The sequence below is a fragment of the Dendropsophus ebraccatus genome, chromosome 14 (genome assembly GCF_027789765.1).
Source record: "Dendropsophus ebraccatus isolate aDenEbr1 chromosome 14, aDenEbr1.pat, whole genome shotgun sequence".
Lineage (NCBI taxonomy): Eukaryota > Metazoa > Chordata > Amphibia > Anura > Hylidae > Dendropsophus > Dendropsophus ebraccatus.
This window is the reverse complement of record NC_091467.1, coordinates 62,491,459-62,512,892: the sequence shown is the minus strand read 5'-3', so window position 1 is coordinate 62,512,892 and position 21,434 is coordinate 62,491,459. Positions and strand designations below refer to the sequence as shown.

Below are 21,434 nucleotides of genomic sequence, written 5' to 3'. Positions count from 1 at the left end.
AGCATAACTGCTCAGCTAATCGCGTCTGAGCAGCTGATAATGTGGGAGAGAGGGGCCGGCTTGAGTGAATAATTTGAAAGGCCGCACTACTCTTTTAAAGCAGGGAACCTTCGGCCCTCCAGCTGTTGCAAAACTACACTTCCCATCATGCCTGGACAGCCAAAGCTATTGTAGTTTTGCAACAGCTGGCAGGCTGAAGGTTCCCCACCCCTGGTTTACAGGGAACCTGCTGCTATCTCCCTGTAGCTGCTTACCTCCCCTTTCCAGCACCGCTTTTGTTACAAGTTTCTTGTCCCACCATTTTTATGAAATTTCATCTGAAAGAAATGTTAATTATCTCCTTTGGGGCACTGGAAGCGTTCTTCTTTGAGGGCGAGTCCTGGGAAACATCACCATACTGTCATTCATGGTCATCACTAGAGCTCAAACAGTGGAAAACCTTATGTTCTAGGTTCCATGGGGAAGGAGGAGGCAGCCCGGGTACAGCCTGGAATTTCAGGATACAGCCTATTACCTAGGCGGCACCCGGGCTGTCTCCTCCTTCCCCACGGACCGGGAAGGCATCAGGAATCAAATGCGGAAGGTTCGACAAGGTTCAAGTTCTATAGAACCTAAGATTTTCCGCTGTTCGATCATGTCTAGTCATCACTTGTCCCCCTCCCAACCTTACTGTGATAGTCTGGGGTATGGAGCTTCCAGTCTCTAGGTCAGCATTATACTTCTGGAGCCGAGGAAAATCAAGCACTGAGCATTCGGGGGGTCAGACCTCCTGCGATCAGACGATTGTTCCGTGAGGGTTAGTTGGGGGAGACATGGACCCCAGTTGTCAGACCTCCTGTGATCAGACGATTGTTCCATGAGGGTTAGTTGTGGGGGGAAACGTGAACCCCAGCAGTCAAACCTATAATCAGGTGATTGTCTCACGTTGCCTAATTGGGGTGGCCTGGCAGTGCTGACACTACCAGCCACCACAGCACGAGCACCCAGCCTTACACAGAGAAGCTGGGAGTCTTCCCTGATCCTGACAATATATATGCCCCCCCTTCAAGAGACATGCAATGTGGCAGAAAGAAAATTTTTGTTTATTTAATAAAACATTGAGCGGTTCTGATCACAAATCTGACCAAGTGTAGCGCGAACACAGCAGAGCCGGGAGTGCGGGCCGTGATGGTGCAGGCATTAACCCTGGCACTTCCTGCAGTCACCTGCATGTCACCATGTAATGCAGGCACCTGCATACTGTGACCTGCCAGACACTACCGATTGAGAGTCACCCATAATGCATCTGTATAGCCATTATAGGTGGTCTGCTACCCATGATGCATCTGTATATCCAGTCATTATAGAGAAGTCCTATAATATTGATGCACCAGTACGTCCAGTCATTATAGGCTGGAGGGGACCCTATACCCATGCTGCACCTGTATGTACAGTCATTAGAGAAGTCCTCATGATGCATCTGTATGGCCTGTCATTATAAAAGGATCCTCTACCCATGCTGCACCAGTGCATCCAGTCATTATGGGAGGGAAGGGGGGTTCTCTACCCATCATGCACCTGTATGGCCTGTCATTATAGGAGCGTCCTCTACCCAAGATGCATCTGTATGTGCTGTCACAAGTGGGGATGGTCACATGAGCCCCCCAGCCAATCAGGAGCTGGGAGTCATCGGGCAGGCACAGATGTACAGGTCACAGTAAGCAGCGGGGACAAGGCCACGTTCACACAGTGCAGCTGCATCCCCTCTAAAACTACTGTAAAGATACCGCACTGTGTGACCACAGCCTGGTCCCTGGTGGCGCAGTGGGTGGAAACATTCATTGCACACAGAAGACGAACAAGACGTAGGACATAAAACAAAGGAAAAAAATCATCGGCTGTAAACAAAGGAAACTTGGCAAATGACCAGAACTCAAAAAATAAAATCTAAGCAGAATACGGCAGAGGCGTCATGGCGGCCATCTTACCGCTGTTGTGTGTATAGCCGTGGCACTGCTAAAACCCAGCACTCTGACAGGCAGATCAGTCAGAGGGACGGGAGACTCTCCGATTGTACGTCACGATATAAAGCATCATCTGCTCCTTCACACAAATATATAGCGTCATAAATAAATAAACCTCCAGGGGGCAGCAGCAGGGGCAATTATTCCTTCATGGACACAAAGCGCTAATCTTTTACAGGACTGGAATGTAGTGTAGTGTAATACCCCTTGCTGCCAGCAGGGGAGGTGGTTGGTCAGGGAATGCCCCATGCTGGCAGAGCACCGGTACTGCGTGGTTATGGCTCCTTCATTCCACTAATGATGGCGCTTGCGCTAAGGGGCAGAGCTTCATCTCTAACGTTCCTAATACATAAAAAGTGCTCATCCTGTATGTAGTGCCGGTGTGAACATTGGTCCTCAGACTGCGGGATCAGCGCAGCCCCTCCCCCAATCACATCCTTCCAATCAGCTTTGGTTTGACAGCATCCGACTAGTGCTGGGGGCTGTGGCGCTGCACACTGAGGAGAACCCTGCAGTCAGCAGGTCATGTGACCTGTTAGAGCTAGAGATGGGTGGGCTGTGCAGTCAGAATGGCACGGTGCTTGCTCGCCCAGGGCGGCCCCCAGATGGCGCAGCAGCCGTGATAAGTCTAACACTGTACGGAGCCAGATCCGCGATTACTGAGGCTCCGCCTCCTCCGCCTCTCTGCTGGATCGGTGGTCCATGGCCGAGTGCATGATGGTCACGTATACGTCATCCATGTTTGGCATGACAAAGATTTTCTGTAGGGGAGAGAAAAGAGAAGACGTTACATACACAGCGACAAGTCTGCTAAGCTGATGGGGCAGAGACAATAGACTGTATCTCCTCATGCAGGGATCATGTTTGTCGCACCTGAAATTCCTGCTCCAGCTTCTTCTCAATCCACTCTGTGACATGTGCGAGAGTTACTTCCCGCTCCCCCAGCTTAGGCCGTGCCTTAAGCTCCAGATGGGGAGGGGTCCTGAAGCCATACCTGCAAAGTGTGGGAAAACTGTGACAAAGAGTACAAGATCGAGGCACCTGGGGGTGACTCCAAGGATAGTACAGGACTGAGCAGTCGGGGGAGGGAGGGCTCCATTTGTCCCCTAGACTAGTGATGTGAACCACCTGCAGAGGGCTCTGCATGCTACAGGTGCCCTCTAGACTGGTGATCTGACCTGCCTGCAGATTGTGCTGTGTGCACTAGAGCAAAAAAAAATAAATGCACAGACAAGCCAGGCCAAAGCACAGGACAGGAGAAGGGACAACAGGACGCACGGCCCAGGACAGCAGAGCACAACACAGCACCCCGCTCACTCACCAGATGCGGTCGGTCGGGGGAGGTGGGATGTTGATGGCCAGCGTTCCTCTGCACTCCTGGACCTCCACACTCAGCAGTAGGGGGGTGTTTGACACTTCCTCAATCTTCTTCTTTATAAACTCTGTTTCTGTAGCTTTCTGAAAATATTTGGACTTGGTGATTTTATCCACAAATCTCATGATTTTGCTTGTTCGATGGGGACCCATGTACCTGCAAGAGAGAGACGAACCAAGGTTGTCAGTCCTGTGGCCCCCGCCCCTTAGCAGAGACCACAGCTGTCAGTCCTGTCTGTAACCCCACCACTGAGCAGACCACAGCTGTCAGTCCTGTCTGTGACCCCGCCCCTGAGCAGAGACCATGACTGTCAGTCCTGTGACCCCCGCCCCTGAGCAGAGACCACAGCTGTCAGTCCTGTCTGTAACCCCACCACTGAGCAGACCACAGCTGTCAGTCCTGTCTGTGACCCTGCCCCTGAGCAGAGACCATGACTGTCAGTCCTGTGACCCCCGCCCCTGAGCAGAGACCACAGCTGTCAGTCCTGTCTGTAACCCCACCACTGAGCAGACCACAGCTGTCAGTCCTGTCTGTGACCCTGCCCCTGAGCAGAGACCATGACTGTCAGTCCTGTGACCCCCGCCCCTGAGCAGAGACCACAGCTGTCAGTCCTGTCTGTGACCCCTGTCTGTGACCCCGCCCCTGAGCAGAGACCATGGCTGTCAGTCCTGTGACCCCAGCCCCTGAGCAGAGACCACAGCTGTCAGTCCTGTCTATAACCCCACCGCTGAGCAGAGACCACAGCTGTCAGTCCTGTCTGTGACCCCGCCCCTGAGCAGACCACAGCTGTCAGTCCCGTCTGTGACCCCGCCCCTAAGCAGAGACCATGACTGTCAGTCCTGTCTGTGACCCCACCCCTGAGCATTGACCACAGCTCCCACCCCTGAGCAGAGACCATGGCTGTCAGTCCTGTCTGTTACCCTATGCAGTGACCACAGCTGTCAGTCCTGTCTATGCCCCAGTCCCTTAGCAGAGACCACAGCTGTCAGTCCTGTCTGTGACCCCACCCCTGAGCAGAGACCACGGCTGTCAGTCCTGTCTGTGCCCCAGTCCCTTAGCAGAGACCACAGCTGTCAGTCCTGTCTGTGACCCCACCCCTGAGCACAGAGCACAGCTGTCAGTTCTGCCTGTGACCCACTCCTAAGGTAACTTACCCCTCAGCTCCAGGCGCCTGTTGACGATCCCCGGTTATCTCTGCTGCGTCTTCTTCATCAGATGATCCGGCACTGGATGACTCCTCATCGCTGTCAGCTAGGTAATAAGCTCTTGGCCTGGTGCTGACAGATACAACAAAGAGTTATGAGCATCACACAGCCTCCAACCTCACTGTGAAGTCTGGTCAAAAGACAAAACCACAAGTAGGGGTATACAATAATTACACAGGGGTTGGGGGAGGGGGGAGGACTACTACACAGGGGTCAGGGAAGGGAGGGGTTGGAAGACTGTATAATATCCTGGAAACACTGACACCAGGAGTGGATAATCACCCACAGCACAGGTGGAGTGTCACTCGGAGGCATTGCACTCACCCATCAGAGATCCAGGGGGGCAGGAAGAGAGAAAGAGACGAAGACACTCATTAATACCCCAACTACCCCGTATCATCCCCTCCACCAGTCATCCCCCACTCTTCCCCCCCATATCATCCCCTCCACCAGTCATCCCCCACTCTTCCCCCCCATGTCATCCCCTCCACCAGTCATCCCCCACTCTTCCCCCCCATATCATCCCCTCCACCAGTCATCCCCCACTCTTCCCCCCCATATCATCCCCTACTCTTCCCCCCCATATCATCCCCTCCACCAGTCATCCCCCACTCTTCCCCCCCATGTCATCCCCCACTCTTCCCCCCCATGTCATCCCCCACTCTTCCCCCCCCATGTCATCCCCCACTCTTCCCCCCCATGTCATCCCCTCCACCAGTCATCCCCCACTCTTCCCCCCCATATCATCCCCTCCACCAGTCATCCCCCACTCTTCCCCCCCATATCATCCCCTCCACCAGTCATCCTCCACTCTTCCCCCCCATGTCATCCCCTCCACCAGTCATCCCCCACTCTTCCCCCCCATGTCATCCCCTCCACCAGTCATCCCCCACTCTTCCCCCCTATGTCATCCCCCACTCTTCCCCCCATATCATCCCCTCCACCAGTCATCCCCCACTCTTCCCCCCCCATATCATCCCCTCCACCAGTCATCCCCCACTCTTCCCCCCCATATCATCCCCTCCACCAGTCATCCCCCACTCTTCCCCCCCATGTCATCCCCCACTCTTCCCCCCCATGTCATCCCCTCCAGTCATCCCCCACTCTTTCCCCCCATATCATCCCCCCCACCAGTCATCCCCCACTCTTCCCCCCATGTCATCCCCCACTCTTCCCCCCCATATCATCCCCTCCACCAGTCATCCCCCACTCTTCCCCCCCCATATCATCCCCTCCACCAGTCATCCCCCACTCTTCCCCCCCATATCATCCCCTCCACCAGTCATCCCCCACTCTTCCCCCCTATGTCATCCCCCACTCTTCCCCCCCATATCATCCCCCACTCTTCCCCCCCATATCATCCCCCACTCTTCCCCCCCATATCATCCCCCACTCTTCCCCCCCATATCATCCCCTCCACCAGTCATCCCCCACTCTTCCCCCCCATATCATCCCCTCCACCAGTCATCCCCCACTCTTCCCCCCCATATCATCCCCTCCACCAGTCCATCCCCCACTCTTCCCCCCCATATCATCCCCTCCACCAGTCATCCCCCACTCTTCCCCCCCATGTCATCCCCCACTCTTCCCCCCCATATCATCCCCTCCACCAGTCATCCCCCACTCTTCCCCCCCATGTCATCCCCCACTCTTCCCCCCCATATCATCCCCTCCACCAGTCATCCCCCACTCTTCCCCCCCATATCATCCTCTCCACCAGTCATCCCCCACTCTTCCCCCTCCATATCATCCCCTCCACCAGTCATCCCCCACTCTTCCCCCCCATATCATCCCCTCCACCAGTCATCCCCCACTCTTCCCCCCTATGTCATCCCCCACTCTTCCCCCCCATATCATCCCCCACTCTTCCCCCCCATATCATCCCCTCCACCAGTCATCCCCCACTCTTCCCCCCCATATCATCCCCTCCACCAGTCATCCCCCACTCTTCCCCCCCATATCATCCCCTCCACCAGTCATCCCCCACTCTTCCCCCCCATGTCATCCCCTCCAGTCATCCCCCACTCTTTCCCCCCATATCATCCCCTCCACCAGTCATCCCCCACTCTTCCCCCCCATATCATCCCCTCCACCAGTCATCCCCCACTCTTCCCCCCCCATATCATCCCCTCCACCAGTCATCCCCCACTCTTCCCCCCCCATATCATCCCCTCCACCAGTCATCCCCCACTCTTCCCCCCCATATCATCCCCTCCACCAGTCATCCCCCACTCTTCCCCCCCATATCATCCCCCTCCACCAGTCATCCCCCACTCTCCCCCCCCCATATCATCCCCTCCACCAGTCATCCTCCACTCCCCCCATATCATCCCCTCCACCAGTCATCCTCCACTCCCCCCATATCATCCCCTCCACCAGTCATCCTCCACTCCCCCCATATCATCCCCTCCACCAGTCATCCTCCACTCCCCTCTCCTCCACCAGTCATCCTCCACTCCCCCCATATCATCCCCTCCACCAGTCATCCCCCACTCCCCCCATATCATCCCCTCCACCAGTCATCCTCCACTCCCCCCATATCATCCCCCATTCCCCTCTCCTCCACCAGTCATCCTCCACTCCCCTCTCCTCCACCAGTCATCCTCCACTCCCCTCTCCTCCACCAGTCATCCTCCACTCCCCCCATATCATCCTCCACTCCCCTCTCCTCCACCAGTCATCCTCCACTCCCCTCTCCTCCACCAGTCATCCTCCACTCCCCTCTCCTCCACCAGTCATCCTCCACTCTTCCCCCCCATATCATCCCCTCCACCAGTCATCCCCCACTCTTTCCCCCCATATCATCCCCCCCACCAGTCATCCCCCACTCTTCCCCCCCATATCATCCCCTCCACCAGTCATCCCCCACTCTTCCCCCCCATATCATCCCCTCCACCAGTCATCCCCCACTCTTCCCCCCCATATCATCCCCTCCACCAGTCATCCCCCACTCTTCCCCCCCATATCATCCCCTCCACCAGTCATCCCCCACTCTTCCCCCCCTGTCATCCCCCACTCTTCCCCCCCATGTCATCCCCTCCAGTCATCCCCCACTCTTTCCCCCCATATCATCCCCCCCACCAGTCATCCCCCACTCTTCCCCCCATATCATCCCCCCCACCAGTCATCCCCCACTCTTCCCCCCCATATCATCCCCCCCACCAGTCATCCCCCACTCTTCCCCTCCACCAGTCATCCCCCACTCTTCCCCCCCATATCATCCCCTCCACCAGTCATCCCCCACTCTTCCCCCCCCATATCATCCCCTCCACCAGTCATCCCCCACTCTTCCCCCCCATATCATCCCCTCCACCAGTCATCCCCCACTCTTCCCCCCCCATATCATCCCCTCCACCAGTCATCCCCCACTCTTCCCCCCCCATATCATCCCCTCCACCAGTCATCCCCCACTCTTCCCCCCCATATCATCCCCTCCACCAGTCATCCCCCACTCTTCCCCCCATATCATCCCCTCCACCAGTCATCCCCCACTCTTCCCCCCCATATCATCCCCTCCACCAGTCATCCCCCACTCTCCCCCCCCCCCCCCATATCATCCCCTCCACCAGTCATCCTCCACTCCCCCCATATCATCCCCTCCACCAGTCATCCTCCACTCCCCCCATATCATCCCCTCCACCAGTCATCCTCCACTCCCCCCATATCATCCCCTCCACCAGTCATCCTCCACTCCCCCCATATCATCCCCTCCACCAGTCATCCCCCACTCCCCCCATATCATCCCCTCCACCAGTCATCCTCCACTCCCCCCATATCATCCCCCATTCCCCTCTCCTCCACCAGTCATCCTCCACTCCCCTCTCCTCCACCAGTCATCCTCCACTCCCCTCTCCTCCACCAGTCATCCTCCACTCCCCTCTCCTCCACCAGTCATCCCCCATTCCCCTCTCCTCCACCAGTCATCCTCCACCAGTCATCCCCCATTCCCCTCTCCTCCACCAGTCATCCTCCACTCCCCTCTCCTCCACCAGTCATCCTCCACTCCCCTCTCCTCCACCAGTCATCCTCCACTCCCCTCTCCTCCACCAGTCATCCTCCACTCCCCCCCATATCATGTCCTCCCCCCTCCATATTATCTCCTCTACCAGTCATCCTCCACATCATATCTTCCACTCCCCCCTCCATATCATATACTCCACCAGTCATCCTCCACTACCCCCCCCCCCCCTCCATATCATCTCCTCCACCCCACACCCCCATCCTTTTCTTCCCCAATATCATCTCCACCCACATCCTTTTCTTCCCCAATATCATCCACTCCACCCAGCAGCTCGCTCACCCCTCCTTTCCGGGCTCTCCCATCTTCAAGGCCTCGGCAAGTGGCTCCTTCCCCAGTCTTGTCAGGTTCATTTTAGTTTCTAAAGTCATAAGAAAAGATCCAGTGTAGGAAATCTCCAGATCCGTCCAGAGCCCTGAAACCAACCATAAGAAATTAGACACTCTCCCTCAGCAACTGAACCGCTCCTCCACAACATAGCGCTCCTCCATCCTCAGCTATCAGGAGGACAGGTCCTATGGTTACCTCTGTGGTCGATGGTTGGCTGGAAGGCTTGCAGTATTTTCGGCACAGACACCCCCATATCCAGTTCGGTCAGCGTCAGTTCATTCATGAAGTATGGCAGCTGCAGAGACACAGAGTGATGAGAGCCCTGGCCCCCCCAGGAACCTATCGAGTTACACTGAACAAGGGGCCCCATAAACAGACAAGAAGGGATTGCTCAGGCCTGAAAGTCTCCATGAGCCACATGCTGATGAGGTCTGTAGTGTCTCTCCTCACCCCACCATCCCGCGGCATCTAATAGAATGCTAATGAAGATGTTTCGGATGATGAGGTCTGTAGTGTCTGTACACCCTCCACTATTCCAGGTGTCTTTTAAAATGCCGATGAGGCCTGTAGTTTCCCCCCTTACATGTAACTAACCTTAATCTTGCTGAGCTTCATCTGAATCTTCTTGGACACCAGGTCAGACCAGTACTTCTCCCCCAGGAAGTCCCAGAACATTCTTCCCAGTAGAGCATTGACCCAGGCCTGCTGCTCCAGAACTGTCTGCTCCACCACCGTCACCTGTCCAGAGACACACGTTAACTATGGCCCCTCTCCCCGATCCAGGCACCTTCCCCTGATTCAGTAACATTCCCACCCCCTACCCCTCACCTTCTTGGCTGCGGTGGGACTGCTGTTAGCACTGGCGACGGGGCTCTCAGCAGGGCTCTTCTCTCTGGCCGGGATACACTGGGCCATGTACACACTGTACTCCAGCAGCATCTTCTGTCTGACACCAGCGGGCAGCTCCTTGGCGCGGGGCTGGCACATCACCTCCTCCATGCTGCCCTTACTGCTACTGCGGCTATGGGTCAGGATGCCAGACTGGCTTCCCTGTCTGCTGTGTGTCAGCAGGTGTCCTGAGGAGGCAGAACCACACGTGTGAGGACACCGGGGGTGCTGTAATACCTGCAGATATGTGGGCTGTCATGTGTCATACCCGACTTAAGGGCAGCCGCTCCACCAGCTTTCTTCATGTCAGTCTTCATCTTGGAGGCAAGAAGAAACCTGTGGAACCATTCTTCCTTCTCTCGGCCCGTTCTCCCAAACAGATAAAGCACTTGGTCTTTGCCCCCCGAAACCCTGCCGCCATCTTGCTGGAGGGCACTCTTTTTACCATCCTCGGCTGGGGTCTCCCCTTTCTCTTCGGTGCTCTCTTTATCCCCATGAGCTTTTGACATGAAGTCTTCCTGGTGGGCAAGCTCCAGACAGATGGGGTACTTCTTATTCCACAGACGCTTCCGAGCCAGGCTCTGGGGGACGAGATAAACCTGGGAGGGGGGGGGGGGGGGGGGGGGGGGGTAGGGTGAAGGTGAAAAAACATCAACAGACCATATGATAACAGCGGCTAACTGAGACATCTATGACATCTCCTCATTGTGGTATACTATAGGGCTCCTTATACATCTATGACATCACCACCCCATTCCCATACAATATGGCGGCAGTGAGGATCTTACCTTGCTGTCCACCAGGTCATAGATCTTCTGGCTGATGTAGGTGACGTCTGGTTTGGCCTCATTGTATATCGCTCTGCGGGAAATGTTCTTGTTCGGTTTTGAGAGACGCACCATGGAACCTTCCAGACGCACGAACACAGACTGGGTGAGGGTGGCGTGATACGTCTCTGGGTCGTAGTTCTGGATCTCATTCATCCAACCCTAGAAGGCCAGAGAGTAAGGTGAACTGATGCTGCTCAGTGATCTTAACTCGCTAATCGTGTCATTCATCTAGGACACGATAGGGGTGATTATATACGGTGGTGTGTGTGGGGCAGCCACATAGTGACTTACCTTCCATATGTCCGGCTCATTGATGTGCAGCGGCTCCACCAGGGTCTCTTGTTGGTGCAGGCGTCCACGCTGAGAGCGAGGAGAAGCAAAAAGCCAAATGATGGCAATGGCAGCCATGAAACCGAAGGCCATTCCAAGACAGAGTCCTTCCAGGTAACTGGGGAGAGGGAGTAGGAAATATCCATAGACGAACAGCACAAGGAGATACAGAGGCAGAACCGGCACCTCACAAGGTTCTACATACACATGGCCTTCTTCTTCATAGGTGGCCTGGTCCCCAGGCCCCTCTTCAGGAGCCTCTGCTGAACCATCCTCCTCATCTTCAAAGTCAAAGTCTTCAGAGTAGAGCTCCGTGAACTCATCGTCTTCCCTGCTGGCCAAAGCGGACAGGGAGCATTTCTCCAGCACCAGGGTGGAGGAAGACTTAACCGACGGAGATGGGTCCTTACGGAGTTCTCCTGGTGTCTTCTCCTCTCTTGGGGTACTGAACTCGGGGGTATAATAGCCGTTCTCGGCGTCTCCTTCCTCCTCCTTAATGCTGTAATTGTTATTGGTCTCCATGTGGCCATTGAGGCTGGACAGACTAGAGAGCTCCGAAGCGCTAGAAGATAAGGCTTTGGACCTGTAGCTTGAAGACTCATCACCCATAATTTTACTGAGCAGCTGAAAGGGCTCGTATATGACCTCCGAGAAGCGTCTCTTAGTGTCCTCAATCTTGGCCTCCACTTCCGTGACCTTAAAGAAGGATCGGCCATCAGATGGGGAGGTGATAGGAGAAGACGGAGCCGTCTTGGAGTCTCCGCCAGCCATTCGTGGTTGAGTAAACTGCTTGAATAGGTGCAGGTTGAGTTTGGAGTCTGGAGGCCGTTGTGTGCCGCCCTCTGCCTCCTGCTTCGAGGTGTCCGTGGACAAAGACTTCACCAAGGATTTCATTAAGTGTCTGTGCCTAATAGGTGCAGAGGACTCTTTAGGTTCCACCTCTGTAGACAGGGACTTGACTAAGCTGAGGAAAGGCTTTGAAGTGGAGGCGGTGGTGGATGCCATGGATGCAGCAAGCACTTTGGATGGTGAGGAGAGCAGCGATGGCTTCTGTTCTGCAGGAGGAGACACGCTGGGGGACTCTAGACTATAGTGAGATGTGGACAGGGGTAATGGCACAGTGCTGAAGGACTTGGATTGTTTAAGAGCGTCAGAGGATGTGACAGTGGATGCAGCCGGCTTGGCCGCAGGCAGCAGTGTTGGCAATGAGGATTCTACCATAGCGTCGGTGGGGGAGGTAGCATCGCTACATATCACGTGTGTACCGGTGTCGAAGAAGAGGTCCTCACTGGCCTCTACTGCAGTTACAATGTTCTGGTCATCCAGCTCCTCACTGAGAGTCTCTTCCTCTTCTTCTTCCTCCTCCCCCATGGCTGAGAAGCGGATAGTGATGGTCTCTCGGGACACAGAACGCTGGACTTCCACTTTGGGGGCGGTTGGCTTGGCAGAGGCTTGGCGTTTCTTCTCTCCATGGCTGCCGTCCAAACTGGTCATTGCCCTCTCACAAGAGTGTCAGAACCTACAAGAGAGCAGAAGATTGAAGAGTTTTTATCAGGCATCGTAACCACCCCCCATCTACCATAGCAGGAGCCTGCCAGGCCGCAGAAGCACCCCAGAGTATAATGTGACACCGGCTCCAGCCTCGTGATGGTGAAAAGGAGGAGGAGGGTGATGATGATGAAACGTCTCATCACATTGTGAAATCCTCAACTCATACCAAGGAAATGTCTACTGCAACACAGGACGTGACCCCGGGCTATGACTCCCTTCACATGTATGCATGTGTACATATATGTATGAATGTAACATATAAACATGTGTGTGTCATGTATATATACACACACACACACACACGTATACCTGCATCTCCATGTTTGCACATGCGAGTGGCTACTTCTAGAGGTCAGTCTCTGGATGACATATACAGTATATGTGGAATTATAGCATACAGGGGCTGTCACTAGTGGGTACAGGAGTGCACAGAGAGGTGATATCTATACAGTGGTGTATAAGGGGTGACACTGGTCCATATAATAGTGCATGATGGAGTGACACCATATAATAGTGATCTAACACTATGCATCTCCGGTGTCAATTATTAATGTGCGCTCTGCTGTGTGTAATGTGACACGGAGCGTTACAGCGATTACAGGTAATTACCGCCGCCGTCCTTCATGAATGTGTAATGTTACCAGGTGAGGAGAAAGGAGAACAAATAGCGTGTAAGTGACACCGGGAAATGTAAGCGACAGAAGGGGCTGGAGCAGAGGAGACGGTCACACTTGAATACTAATTGTAGGGACCTCCTTACCCACAATTCTCTGCTGGGGGACGACATCAGATGAAATTTGCACAGTGCGAGGACAGAGAGGTGCACCCAACCTGCTCTGCTATATACACGCCAGATAGTGATCAACAACAAAACAGCAGGGGGCGCCGAAAACATACTATAACAAAGTCCGTACAACACCCAGCATGCATCTGGTTAATGGTCATAGAGCTCAGTCACATGTTGCCAGATGGGTGACCACACCGAGAACAATGGAGTCTGTGTGTACAGAACTGGGAACCAATCACTTGGCACACTCCAGAGTGACAAACTCACCACAGCTATAACAGACCAGTATACAGCCAACTCCTCCTCCCGATGTCCTCACCACAGCTATAACAGACCAGTATACAGCCAACTCTTCCTCCCGGTGTCCTCACCACAGCATACAGCCAACTCTTCCTCCCGGTGTCCTCACCACAGCATACAGCCAACTCTTCCTCCCGGTGTCCTCACCACAGCCCGCTCCCAGCCCAGCATCCTCACCACAGCTATAACAGACCAGTACAGGGCCCGCTCCCCGCCCAGTATCCTCACCACAGCTATAACAGACCAGTACAGGGCCCGCTCCCAGCCCCGCATCCTCACCACAGCTATAACAGACCAGTACAGTACAGGGCCCGCTCCCAGCCCAGCATCCTCACCACAGCTGTAACAGACCAGTAGAGGGCCCGCTCCCAGCCCAGCATCCTCACCACAGCTGTAACAGACCAGTACAGGGCCCGCTCCCAGCCCAGCATCCTCACCACAGCTGTAACAGACCAGTACAGGGCCCGTTCCCCGCCCCGCATCCTCACCACAGCTATAACAGACCAGTACAGTACAGTACAGGGCCCGCTCCCAGCCCCGCATCCTCACCACAGCTGTAACAGACCAGTACAGGGCCCGCTCCCAGCCCAGCATCCTCACCACAGCTATAACAGACCAGTACAGGGCCCGCTCCCAGCCCAGCATCCTCACCACAGCTATAACAGACCAGTACAGGGCCCGCTCCCCGCCCCGCATCCTCACCACAGCTGTAACAGACCAGTACAGGGCCCGCTCCCGGCCCAGTATCCTCACCACAGCTATAACAGACCAGTACAGGGCCCGCTCCCCGCCCCGCATCCTCACAACAGCTGTAACAGACCAGTACAGGGCCCGCTCCCGGCCCAGCATCCTCACCACAGCTGTAACAGACCAGTACAGGGCCCGCTCCCAGCCCAGCATCCTCACCACAGCTATAACAGACCAGTACAGGGCCCGCTCCCCGCCCCGCATCCTCACCACAGCTGTAACAGACCAGTAGAGGGCCCGCTCCCGGCCCAGCATCCTCACCACAGCTGTAACAGACCAGTAGAGGGCCCGCTCCCAGCCCAGCATCCTCACCACAGCTGTAACAGACCAGTACAGGGCCCGCTCCCAGCCCAGCATCCTCACCACAGCTATAACAGACCAGTACAGGGCCCGCTCCCGGCCCAGCATCCTCACCACAGCTGTAACAGACCAGTACAGGGCCCGCTCCCCGCCCAGCATCCTCACCACAGCTATAACAGACCAATACAATACAGGGCCCGCTCCCGGCCCAGCATCCTCACCACAGCTGTAACAGACCAGTACAGGGCCCGCTCCCAGCCCAGCATCCTCACCACAGCTGTAACAGACCAGTACAGGGCCCGCTCCCGGCCCAGCATCCTCACCACAGCTGTAACAGACCAGTACAGGGCCCGCTCCCGGCCCAGCATCCTCACCACAGCTGTAACAGACCAGTACAGGGCCCGCTCCCCGCCCAGCATCCTCACCACAGCTGTAACAGACCAGTACAGGGCCCGCTCCCGGCCCAGCATCCTCACCACAGCTATAACAGACCAATACAGTACAGGGCCCGCTCCCAGCCCAGCATCCTCACCACAGCTGTAACAGACCAGTACAGGGCCCGCTTCCAGCCCAGCATCCTCACCACAGCTATAACAGACCAGTACAGGGCCCGTTCCCCGACCAGCATCCTCACCACAGCTATAACAGACCAGTACAGGGCCCGTTCCCCACCCAGCATCCTCACCACAGCTGTAACAGACCAGTACAGGGCCCGCTTCCAGCCCAGCATCCTCACCACAGCTATAACAGACCAGTACAGGGCCCACTCCCCATCCTGGCATCCTCACCACAGCTATAACAGACCAGTACACAGCCAGCTCCACCTCCCTGCATCCTCCCCACACCTATAACAGACCAATACAGTACAGGGCCCGCTCCCTGCCCAGAATCCTCACCACAGATATAACAAACCCCCTCCCCGCCCTGGCATCCTCACCACAACTATAACAGACCAGTATACTGCCAGCTCCCCCTCCCTGCATCCTCACCACAGCTATAACAGACCAGTATACTGCCAGCTCCCCCTCCCTGCATCCTCACCACAGCTATAACAGACCAGTAAAGTACAGGGCCCGCTCCCCGCCCTGGCATCCTCACCACAACTATATCAGAACAGTACAGGGTCCTCTTCCCGCTCTGGTGTCCTTACCACAGCTATAACAGACCAGTATACTGCCAGCTCCCCCTCCCTGCATCCTCACCACAGCTATAACAGACCAGTAAAGTACAGGGCCCGCTCCCCGCCCTGGCATCCTCAACACAGATATAACAGGCCAGTACAGGGCCCACTAACCTCGCAGAATCCTCACCACAGATATAACAAACCCCCTCCCTGCCCTGGCGTCCTCACCACACCTATAACAGACCAGCATACAGCCAGCTCCCCCTCCCTGCGTCATCACCACAGATGTAACAGACCAGTACATTACAGGGCCCGCTCCCCACCTGACATCCTTACCACAGCTATAACAAACCAGTATGCAGACAGCTCCCCCTCCCTGCGTCATCACCACAGATATAACAGACCAGTACAGGTATTTCAAACAACCAACTTCGCACTTAATGGGATAACAATCCAACGCCACACAATCCGGACTCCACAAATCCGTATAGTCAATAATCCAGTATACAAAGAGAATGTGTGGTATACTTAGTAGTACATTCTACCAGACGATATTACCTTATTCTTGCAGCAGTTCCACTTTGACATAGTGCCCCTATGATGCCAGAAAGGTATATCGCAGTAAATGCTCACAGGCTGAGTAATTCATAAACACATGCCAAACACTCTGGCCTCCCGCCGAACGTTTCGGAGGACGGGACTCCTCCTTCCTCATGCGTGGGGAAACGTTCGGCGGGAGGCCAGAGTGTTTGGCATGTGTTTATGAATTACTCAGCCTGTGAGCATTTACTGCGATATACCTTTCTGGCATCATAGGGGCACTATGTCAAAGTGGAACTGCTGCAAGAATAAGGTAATATCGTCTGGTAGAATGTACTGCTAAGTATACCACACATTCTCTTTGTATACTAGACAGTACAGGGCCCGCTCCCCTCCTGGAATCCTCACCATAGCTAGAACACATGTTCATGCATGTATGAGCTGTAACACTGGGGATGATGGAAGATGATGAGAGTGATAGTCTCTGTTGTGTCTTATGTAACAGGTCCTATTGTGCACTCCCTGAGGCAGCCATGCCATGTATACTCAGTCTACACCCCCACCCCACCGCTGAGAGATTACAGGAAGCCTTCAGGATTAATGGCTAACGCTGTAATCTGTCTGTATGGCGGGAGGGGAACCAGATAAGAGACCACAGTCCTGACTGATGGAGCAGCCTCTGCTGTGACCCAACCACCCCAGGCCCACAGCCGGATGGATCCTGACCATCCCATCAGATTCTTGATGTCACAACTACACAGAGACCCAGTTATTACAGCCTCATCTACCCCTGGGGGGCACCTGAACCCCATATATTCATGGAGGAGAGGGAGGATGCACCTGACTGAACCCCATATATACCCCTATGGGGGGGGGGGGAAGCACCTGAACCCCATATATACTCCTGGGGGGGGGGGGGGGAATCTACACACCTAAGGCCCCTGTGTCCTACATTTCTTCTCTGCTGAGCAGGTCGGACCAGTTACATCTCCGGTCACAGACCTGAACACTGCACTAGGGAAGGCAGGAGGTACAGGCCAGAGAATTAAGAGGTCAGAAAACTGAGGGTAGTAATTTGCAGCGTCGTCACAGTCTGACACCCATTGTCCCAGTCTCATCCCTGTACCCAAGAGCTGACAATTTAAAAGTTATCCAGACTTAGGAACAGCGCCTCTCCTGTCCTCAGATTTCTAACTGTAATACCACACACAACCCGAGAACAAGGGTGGCGCCATTTTAGAAAGAAAGAAGCTCTGTTACATTTTTAATCTTGGATAATCCCTTTAATCTCCTATAAAAAGAAAATATGCAGACCCCAGCAGGACCCCCAGGAGAGCAGGAGCACTGAGTACCCGGAACAATGCTGCCCTGAGCCCTGAGGCATCGTGGGTAAGGCTTGCATCACAGGAGGGTAACGTCTAGGAGAGGCATCAGCTGTGGACTGTGACCGGTGACTGGTTATACATTACAGATCTACAGGACGTTATCAGGTTATTACAACCCCCCCCCCCCCCCCCCCTTATCTCACAACTGAGTCACAGGTAAATAGTCTCAACTTGATTAAGTGAACACTGTACCTTACTCCGAAACATCCCGACCGACCCCTCAACAATAACACTCCCCCCCAAAATCCCAATACTGTCTCCTTATCACACACCCCCCCCTTCCCCCCCCAAACAACCCTGATACTGTTCAACACCACACCAACCAGGTGCCCCACACAGGAGGGGGAGGAGGTGGTGACAGGTGAGGGATAACACACAGGAGGAGGAGGAGGAGGAGGTGGTGACAGGCGAGGGATAACACACAGGAGGAGGAGGAGGGAGGAGGTGGTGACAGGCGAGGGATAACACACAGGAGGAGGAGGAGGGGGGAGGTGGTGACAGGCAAGGGATAACACACAGGAGGAGGAGGAGGGGGGAGGTGGTGACAGGCGAGGGATAACACACAGGAGGAGGAGGAGGAGGAGATGGTGACAGGCGAGGGATAACACACAGGAGGAGGAGGAGGAGGAGATGGTGACAGGTGAGGGATAACACACAGGAGGAGGAGGAGATGGTGACAGGCGAGGGATAACACACAAGAGGAGGGGGAGGTGACAGGTGAAGGATAACACACAGGAGGAGGAGGAGGGGGGGAGGTGACAGGTGAGGGATAACACACAGGAGGAGGAGGAGGGGAGGTGACAGGCGAGGGATAACACACAGGAGGAGGTGACAGGTGAGGCATAACACACAGGAGGAGGGGGGGGGGGGGTGGTGACAGGTGAGGGATAACACACAGGAGGAAGAGGAGGGAGGAGGTGGTGACAGGCGAGGGATAACACACAAGAGGAGGGGGAGGTGACAGGTGAAGGATAACACACAGGAGGAGGAGGAGGGGGGGAGGTGACAGGTGAGGGATAACACACAGGAGGAGGAGGGGGGGAGGTGACAGGCGAGGGATAACACACAGGAGGAGGTGACAGGTGAGGCATAACACACAGGAGGAGGGGGGGGGGGGGTGGTGACAGGTGAGGGATAACACACAGGAGGAAGAGGTGACAGGTGAGGGATAACACACAGGAGGAAGAGGAGAAGGTGGTGGCAGGTGAGGGATAACACACAGGAGCAGGAGGAAGAGGGGGAGGTGGTGACAGGTGAGGGATAACACACAGGAGGAAGAGGGGGAGGTGGTGACAGGTGAGGGATAACACACAGGAGGAAGAGGGGGAGGTGGTGACAGGTGAGGGATAACACACAGGAGGAAGAGGGGGAGGAGGTGACAGGTGAGGGATAACACACAGGAGGAAGAGGGGGAGGTGGTGACAGGTGAGGGATAACACACAGGAGGAAGAGGGGGAGGAGGTGACAGGTGAGGAATAACACACAGGAGGAGGAGGAGGAGGAGATGTATATACTCTAGGGACACCTGTCCAAATGTCCCGGCTATTACAGTAGTAGGTCTCTGATATACAGCTATGGTTATAATGTCCCGGCTATTACAGTAGTAGGTCTGATATACAGCTATTACAGTAGTAGGTCTCTGATATTGCACTCTGTACATGTGGAGTCTATTATACAGGCGTAGTATAATACACAGATATGGATATAACATACAGGTTATTACAGTTATCTCTGATGTATAGCTATAGTTATAATGTACAGGTTATTACAGTTACCTCTGATGTATAGCTATGGTTATAATGTACAGGTTATTACAGTTATCTCTGATGTATAGCTATGGTTATAATGTACAGGTTATTACAGTTATCTCTGATGTATAGCTATGGTTATAATGTACAGGTTATTACAGTCGCCTGATACCCAGGATACCACTCACCGCCTCCGTGTCTCATGTCCCCTCCTCCACCCCGGTGTCTCCGGTCTCTGCCCTGGGCCGCCCGACCAGCACCAGGAGCCCGGACCAATCTTTCCCCGATCCGTAGATCTTCCCGCTCGGCTGTGGATTGAGGCGCCTGGATGTCACGTGTGCGGCCCGCGCCTCGATCTCGGGCAGATCTTACTGCCAGGCGCCCTGCCAGACTTCGTTTTCATCTGCTTTTATAGGACTTCCTGGTAGACGGTCACACGGGGTGATCACTGATTGGCTGAAAATCACTTCTAATCCTTCCCACGTGATGACCTAATGCTACATATAAACAACACCACGTAATATACACAACACAACACAATACATCTACACATCACTATACATAATATACATCTACAACCTCATCTACACATCACTATACATAATATACATCTACAACCTCATCTACACATCACTATACATAATATACATCTACAACCTCATCTACACATCACTATACATAATATACATCTACAACCTCATCTACACATCACTACACATAATATACATCTACAACCTCATCTACACAACACTACACATAATATACATCTACAACCTCATCTACACAACACTATACATAATATACATCTACAACCTCATCTACACAACACTATACATAATATACATAATCTACAACCTCATCTACAACCTCATCTACACAACACTACACATAATATACATCTACAACCTCATCTACACAACACTATACATAATATACATCTACAACCTCATCTACACATCACTATACATAATATACATCTACAACCTCATCTACACATCACTATACATAATATACATCTACAACCTCATACACATCACTATACATAATATACATCTACAACCTCATCTACACATCACTATACATAATATACATCTACACCCTCATCTACACAACACTATACATAATATACATCTACAACCTCATCTACACATCACTATACATAATATACATCTACAACCTCATCTACACATCACTATACATAATATACATCTACAACCTCATCTACACAACACTATACATAATATACATCTACACCCTCATCTACACATCACTATACATAATATACATCTACAACCTCATCTACACATCACTATACATAATATACATCTACAACCTCATCTACACATCACTATACATAATATACATCTACAACCTCATCTACACAACACTATACATAATATACATCTACACCCTCATCTACACAACACTATACATAATATACATCTACAACCTCATCTACACAACACTATACATAATATACATCTACACCCTCATCTACACAACACTATACATAATATACATCTACAACCTCATCTACACAACACTATACATAATATACATCTACAACCTCATCTACACAACACTATACATAATATACATCTACAACCTCATCTACACATCACTATACATAATATACATGTACATGTACAACCTCATCTACACATCACTATACATAATATACATCTACAACCTCATCTACACATCACTATACATAATATACATCTACAACCTCATCTACACATCACTATACATAATATACATCTACAACCTCATCTACACATCACTATACATAATATACATGTACATGTACAACCTCATCTACACATCACTATACATAATATACATCTACAACCTCATCTACACATCACTATACATAATATACATCTACAACCTCATCTACACATCACTATACATAATATACATCTACAACCTCATCTACACATCACTATACATAATATACATCTACAACCTCAT

General features: G+C 53.3%; 1 protein-coding gene across 1 annotated transcript; it reads right to left on the bottom strand.

Annotated features, from left to right (window-relative positions):
- Positions 1-1,059: 1,059 nt before the first annotated feature.
- TEX2 (testis expressed 2) lies at positions 1,060-19,840 on the bottom strand. The gene is made up of 12 exons (XM_069952142.1): positions 19,649-19,840; positions 10,941-12,498; positions 10,608-10,808; positions 10,088-10,418; positions 9,760-10,007; positions 9,526-9,669; positions 9,127-9,226; positions 8,884-9,016; positions 4,533-4,655; positions 3,325-3,534; positions 2,877-2,997; positions 1,060-2,764 (listed from the first exon to the last, which is right to left on the bottom strand). The coding sequence occupies exons 2-12, from the start codon at positions 12,471-12,473 to the stop codon at positions 2,660-2,662; spliced, it is 3,249 nt and encodes a 1,082-aa protein (XP_069808243.1). The 5' UTR covers positions 12,474-12,498; positions 19,649-19,840; the 3' UTR covers positions 1,060-2,659.
- Positions 19,841-21,434: the final 1,594 nt, after the last annotated feature.